The sequence below is a fragment of the Echinops telfairi genome, unplaced genomic scaffold (assembly GCF_000313985.2).
Source record: "Echinops telfairi isolate 266 unplaced genomic scaffold, ASM31398v2 ScPeMD7_5;HRSCAF=22, whole genome shotgun sequence".
Taxonomy (NCBI): domain Eukaryota; kingdom Metazoa; phylum Chordata; class Mammalia; order Afrosoricida; family Tenrecidae; genus Echinops; species Echinops telfairi.
Window position 1 is genome coordinate 23,221,672 of NW_022103901.1, and position 7,755 is coordinate 23,229,426.

Consider the following 7,755-nt stretch of genomic DNA (forward strand, 5'->3'; position numbering starts at 1 on the left):
TCTGGACTGGGCTGGGATGTTTTCTCAATATTCAATTGCTCTGGTATATAAATCTCTTTCCTATACATATATAAGTGTCTATAGATTTGTTTCTCTCGTCTACCCAGACTAACAACAGAGGCATTGAGTTTATGTTAATGGTGGTGGAATAATTTGGAAAAGGATATCAATAATAGTTGTACAACATGAAGCGTATAATCAATGGCACTGAATTCTACATGTAGAAATGGTTGAATTGGAGAATGTCTTATGTGTATATTTTTGGCACAATTAAAATAAATAATTACATGAGTAAAAGAAAAGAGAAGAAAATTGGCACTTTCCATTCAACATTTAAAACAGTGATATTTTCTCTTGAAATGATAGGTTCTAGCTATTCAAGATCCCAGAAATTCCTGAGTTATTCTTGAATAATAGGAATTATTTTTACTGACATTGCTAGTATCATGAAAATGTTTTTGTTCCATCCCTCACTGCACATATATCTTTCCTCTTGATAACAATGTGCTTAAGTATTAAGAGGCAAAACTGTTGTTGTGCCCATTTCTTGACTTAGCACTTTGAAAATAGGAGGTTTCAGTGACTTCAATTTACTATATTCAGAATCGCCACTCTTTCTTCCAGAAATGAGGGTTACCTTTTATTGACACTAACTGTTCTCTGGGAATAAATAAGAATATAGGTTGACATTCAATGCAACTCCACCCACCCCCCTCGCCCCACACTTTTTTTCAGTGTGGCAAAACATTTCATTGCAGGATGGATAGTGGTGATGATTGTTCAACTTAGTGAATATTATTAATTCCACTGAGCTGTACACTTAAAATGTCAATTTTTTGTTATATATATATTACTATAATTAAAATTTGAAAATGTAAATGGTCACATATCAATATTGTCTACCATATTGGATAATAAATCCTAGACATTTTCTCTGCATTTATATGCATATACACATGTATGCACAGATTGTTTTGTGGTTCTAAAAACTTTATTATGCTCTATGATAAAAGCAAACAAAATGGCTTCCTAGTAGTATATAAAGCAACTGCTGTGAGAAAACGTCCCATCTTTTATTAGTTTACTTCAAAGTTTACAACATAATTATTAATTGCAACACCATTATGAGTAACTGAAACAAAGCCATCTCCTTTTTTCGACATGTGTTTTCAGTAATAAGAGAATAAAAGGTAATCCATGCACCAATTGCTTACATTTACTTTTCATGTGCTAAGAGTTGACTCCAAACACACACACACACACACACACACACACACACACACACACACCAGCAGTAAATTCATACCTATTGATATTACACAGACTGTAAATGAGTTAAATGCACCAGTCAAGATATGGAGAATTTCAGAATGGAATAGGAAAACAGCACTCATCAATATGCTGTCTATAAAAGACGCAACTTACACAAAAGGAAAACAATAAACTTAACATCACAGGACATGTTAAGTTAATGGAAACCCCCAAAAGAATGACTAGCTATATTAATTTCTGATAAAATGAACTCTAAGTGTAAGAGAAAAAGAAGGACATTATAATATTTTAAGACACCAAATGAAGAAGAGGATATAGTGTTAATAAATAGCTATTCACCCCAGGAAAAAGCCTACAAAATCCATAAATCAAACCTTGACAAAACTGAAGAGAGATTACCACAGTAACAGTAAGAAACTTAAATGGACCAACATTCATGGAAGACAAAAAAATCTACCAAGACACCAAATTCGAAAACAAGCCCAATTAACGAGTTGATCCACACTCATAGAGACCCTATATTGGGTTTCCAAGACTACAAATATTTTTGGAACAGGTAGCCTCTTCTTTCTCACACTGAGCAGTTAGTGGGTACGAACTGTTGACCTTTTGGATAACAGTCCAACATTTGCCCAAGAGAGCCACCAGGACTCCGTCAACAAAGATATAGAACTAAACAACACAGTTCATTGACTTGACCTCATCGACATACGCAGAACACTCCACCCGACATACGCAGAACACTCCACCCAACGGAACAGTATACATTCTTTGCCAGTGTATGCAGAACATTCTTCAGAATATACAGGGTAGGCTACAAACTATGCCTCAATCAAATTTAAACTATCAAAGCTCCAAAGTATCTCATCAGACCATAAAGCTAGGAAATTAGGTATAAACAATGGGAAGATCAAGGGAAAACAAATAAAATGCATAAACATTAAATAAAAACCACTAGGCTTAAAAACCACTAGGTAGTAGAAGAAATTAAAAACGCAATCTAAAATTTCGTGAATAAAAGAGAATGAAAGCACAACTTTCCAAAATCTCTGGGGCAGAGCAAAAGCAGTGCGCAGACAGCAACAAGCTGCAATGACCACATCCACGAAAGACTCAGGAGGAACACAGCCAGAGGTAATAAGCACAGGAAGATCTCCATAGCAACCGCCGGGGAGATCCCACCAGGGGGGAAGACCTGCACTCCCCGAAAGTCCAAAAAGCAACTTAAAAGTTAAGCCCACCAGAGTTTCTTAAAGGTGGACATCAGCAGTGTCTGCTGTCTCTCCCTCACCATTGATCAATGGCGTGAGCTGCTTCTGGGCACTCCCCTGCCCCTGCACAAGCCTATCCCCTTCCCTGTCCTGGTTTCAAGCCACCCAGCTAAAACTCTTACCTACCTGTTTTTGGGGGATCTGTGTGGATAGCAGACTGTGTGGGCAGCTTGGTGCAGACATCCTCACTACCCAAGTAATGCTTTTGGCCATCTACCCTCTTTTTTCTTGCTTTATTCTCTGACACCCCTCACACGAGGTGCACACACACACACACACACACACACACACACAGTAACATGGCCAAAGGAACAGGAATGTCCACCCAAATGGCGGTTTTATTTTTTTACTTTGTTTTATATTTCTCCTTTGTTTTTTTGCATTTTTGATCTATTGAAATATTTTTACTCTTTTTGCTAGTTCTCTCCTACTTCATCTTCCTAGGTGACCCTGACCCCAGGCAAAAAGAGGCAGGCTCACAGATCCAGACACACCCACCCAAACCAGGGTTATTTTTTTTAAACCAGGCATATTTCTTTTCCCCTGAGTGCCAGACAAGCCCATGTTCATGCTACCACAGGAACAAAGCCCCAGCAGCCATATCCAACCCATGTCCCCAACTTTTGTTTGGTCTTCTCTGCACATTTACATTTTTTTTGTTCATCTATTTCTCCGTCTGTTTCTTCTTATTTTGTATCATTACCCTTCCCATTTTCCTCCTTTATCTTCCTTCTTCTTCTTTTAAAAAATTTATTAAAAGATCGTTTCACTGGGGGCCCTTACAGCTCTTTTAACAATCCACACCTTAATTGTATCTAGCCTATTTGTACATATGTTGCCATCTTCTAAACACATTTAGAGAAGGCACACAGACACCAATAAAACACCACACACACAAACACCAAACAGAAGAAAAAGAAATCAAACACAAACACAGCAAAATGACAGCAACAACCTTGTATATTATCAATAGCCACACTGGATGTCAATGTATTAAGTGTGGCAATCAAGAGACAGAGTAGCAGCAGAATGGATAAGAAAAGAAGACCTATATATATGCTGCCTACAAGAGACAAAACTTAAACTCAAAGACAAGAAGACACACACACACACAAAAATCAAAGGATAGAGGAAAACTTACCGAGCCAATGGTAGCCATAAAACAACAAGAGTGGCAATATTAATCTCTGATAAAACAACTTTAAGGCAAATGTTAAGGTAAGTATGTCTAATTTCAATATATTTTTCCAATTTTATTAATACTTCCATATATCATACAATTCAATAGTTCAATCATATCAAGAAGTGTTATACAGTCACCACAATCAATTTTAGCACATTTTCTTCTTCTTTATACTAATTATTAGTGTAATAATAATTATTTTTCACGGTGATAAAAATATACGTAATAAAACATTCTAAAATTCAACAACTTCTACATTGTATAATTCAGTGCCATTTATTATGCTGTTATGAAACCATTATTGATATCCATTTCCAAATTATTTCACTCCCATTAACATAAACTCACTGCCCCCTAAGTAAAAACTCTTCCTCTTTCACTCATGGCCATTGGTCAATTTTGGTTTCTTTTACCTTTTTTTTAAAAGTAGTTTTCTTGATATAAAGTTCACATATCATAACTTCCATTGTTAAGTCACTTTAAAGAAACATATCATCTCAATGTGTTCCAGTGCTCCCTCCCACCTTCACATCTTCACTGTTTGCTGGACCCATTCTCCTCGTCCCTCTGATCCTATCCCCATAAACTCCTGCATTGGTTATTGTCTCTACCCATCCACTTTTCTGTGATTCATAAACTGGGAAACCTAGCATAAATAATAAAACATAGAAACAAAAATGAATCAGAAAGAGGAAAGTAATAATCATGATATAAAGATAAAAATAGTGGAAAAAGAAAAGACCACCAACAATATTAAAAAACCCAGAGAAGAAATTTCTGTCATGGAGCAAGTGAGAAATATTTAAGACTAGAGCAAATTTAGGTTGGGTCAAGAGGGAGGTCGACTGGCCAAGTATCATATTATAGTCTGATCCACCGTAATCAAGTTTACAATAGCCTCTAATAGTAAAGCTGTTCAAAATCCCTCAACTGTGCCCACAGGGAATGTGCCAGAGGTTTGATATGACTAGAGACTCAGCAGATGGATTTTGGGTTCCCACTGTCCTTCATGGCCTTCCACAAATTGGGTGTTCACAATTTAAGCTCTGCTACTTTTTCCTATCTAATATTTGGATGTTGTTATCACCATTTTTGGATCACACAGGCTGGTGTGCTTCTTCCATGTGGATTTAGTTGATGCCTCGCTTATATGGATGCTTGTTTGAATACAAGCCTTTAAGACACCCCCCACTCCACTCTCCCCTCCCCCAAGACCCCAGACACTGTTCCAATTGATAGCCGGGCACCATCTATGTTCATCACCACACTTAACTCTAACACCCTTAACTTCAGTGATCTCTTTGTGAAGGAGAGTATGGAGCAGGGCCATCTTATAGGAACGAACTGTGCTTTGACTGGGGCTGGAATTAAGTGTCAGGAGTGCTGTGTGTTCACTGCAACATGTCATCAAACCCAGAAGAGAAGCGGAGTGCCCTGAGAGAGATGGTTGGTATCAGAAGAGGATAAAGAAGGACAGAAGTAGGTCTAACTTGATAGAAATAATCTCTGGGCAGATGTGGCACTGTGTTCTCCTTCCTTGTGAAGTTGATTCTGACTCATCATGATTCTTTGTACAACAAAATAATGAGGTTGCATATATTTTCATGTACCAGTTGGGCATTTGAATATCCTCTTTAGGAAATCCTCTGTACTTTGCCCATTTCTTGATTGGGTTGTTTGTGTTTTTGTTGTTAAGCTGGACAAATTTACATATGTATTTTATGCTCACATTTGATAGATAGTCCCTGAAAATGTTTCTCCATCCTTTAGGTTGCCTCTTTATTCTGTTGGGAAAGTCTTTCAACATATAAACATCTATGAAGTCTCAACTATTTATATTGCTCGTACAGCTTGAGCATTTATTTTCATACCAGATAATCTATTGTTCAACAGTGGGTTCCACATCTGTATGGACTGCAAGAAGAAAAACTTGCATCAGTATTGGAGGAAGGCTCATTAACAACCTGTAACATGCAAAAGACATAATCTTGCTTGCTGAAAGTGAGGAGGACTTGCAGGCTATAAAGACCAAAGATGGTAACCTTCAATATGGACAGCAACTCCGTGTAAAGAGAACTAACGTCCTCATAACTGGATCAGTTGGCAACATCATGATAAACATGATACACAGAGGAGAGCTCAACATTATCAAGGATTTAATTTTACTCAATCCATAGTCGATGGTCATAGGAGCAACAGTCAAGAAATTAAATTAAAAAAAAAAAAGAAATCAAACGTAAAATTGCATTGGGCAAAGCTGCTACAAAAGATTTCTTTAACGTGTTAAAGGGCAAAGATGCCACTTTGAATACTAAGATGTCCATGACCACAAACCAAACCATTGAGTCACTGCTGATTTATAGCGACCTCCTATGGGTTTCTGAGACTGTAACTGTTTACGGGAGTAGAAAGCCGTGTTTTTCTCCTTTGGAGGTACTGGTGGTTTCAAACTGCTGACCAACAGGATTGCAGCACAACACATAACAGCCACACCAAAAGGGCTCCTACTGTGCTTGACCCAAGGCCTGGTATTTTCAGCTGTTGCATATGCGTGTGAAGCTGGACAACGAAGACAGAAGAACCCATGCCTTTGGGTAATGGTGTTGGTGAAACATATTAAAGGTACCAGGAACTTCTAGAGGAGCAAACAAATCTGTCTTGGAAGAAGTACAAACAGCATACTCCTTAGAAGTGAGGAGGATGAGACTTTGTCACATGGACTTTGGACATGTGATCAGGAGAGATCAGATCCTAGACAAGAACTTCACACTCAGTAAAGCAGAGGGTCAGTGAAGAAGAGGAAGACCCCCAATGAGGAGGACTGACGTAGTGGTTAGAACAGTGGGTTCACACATAACAATTGTGAGAATGGAGAAGGGCCAGACCGTGATTCATTCTGTTGTACACAGAATCACTGTGAGTTTAACCAACTTGATGTCACCTAACAAAAACGATCTCAGATTACCTCTGCAATTTCTCATAAGTCCCATTTTTCCGATTACTTCATTTCTACACATTAACACATACTCTCTTATCACATTTATATTTTCAGACATAACATACTTACAATTCCAGTAATTATTTTATTTCTGTAGCATCTGTCAGATTTATTTCCAAAATACGCATAACTTTTGACAGAGTATTATTTTGCTGTAATTGTCCTACTCACCTAAGGAAGACTTCTTCCATGGTGGCGAAGGAGGCACCATAACTGGCAATGCCCAGGCTCAATTGTTGATTTTTCAGTTCAGTAAATAAATCTGAAAACCTAGGAGGCATAAAGGAGGATGATTCCATTTTTCTGTTACTTATGTATTTATCTCTACATGGCACAGAAAATATATAGTTTGTGACTCTGGACTACCAGAGATGCTCGGGAAAGTAGAACAGGAGAAGGAATATATTTTATGTAATAATAAGTGATACTTATTTTATATTAGTGTCTATAGTTTAATGTTAAAGGCTGATTGGCTTATATAAACGTACTGACTGGAGGCAGAGACAAGATGAGGTCCTAGCAATAGTCTGTGTAATCTCTGTAAAACAAGAGACCAGAAGAACTGACGGAAGTATGTACGATTACAGATGACAATCCTGGAACTCTGAACATCAAATGAGAAGATAAGGAACTGGATTAAACACCAACTGAACAGGGAGACAGAACAAAAACAGTGACAGAACAGAGGGGTGTTTTGAAGCCCCAACTACATCTGGCCATTTTGGGATGCAGAAGGCCACCCACCCAGGTGAGTAGTCAATTTCACAGCATTCCTATTAGAACAGAGATATAGGATGGCTATAGCCTGAGTGAACATCACGAGGAGAACATGATCTGAAGAGGGAGAGAAAAGTGCACCAAAACAAGAGACACGCTTAAGAAGCAAAACTGGTAACTGCTGTGACCACTGAGTGCAGAGGGGGCAGGGCCACGGAAGGACTGAAGGAACCAATTCATAGTAGAGAGCCCCAGCTGTTTATGTGGAAGGTCTACTTGGTGGAGAAAGTCTGTAGAATGTTTTTTTTTTTGGG

The 7,755-nt window shown here is 38.1% G+C and overlaps 1 protein-coding gene across 1 annotated transcript in view; it reads right to left on the bottom strand.

Annotated features, from left to right (window-relative positions):
• Positions 1-7,755, bottom strand: part of LOC115867973 (phospholipid-transporting ATPase ABCA3-like) — an 83,973-nt gene that overhangs the window by 42,595 nt on the left and 33,623 nt on the right. The window contains exon 7 of the mRNA XM_045285062.1: positions 6,896-6,994. Within this exon, the coding sequence (XP_045140997.1) occupies positions 6,896-6,994 (99 nt within the window). The remainder of the gene's footprint in view (positions 1-6,895; positions 6,995-7,755) is intronic.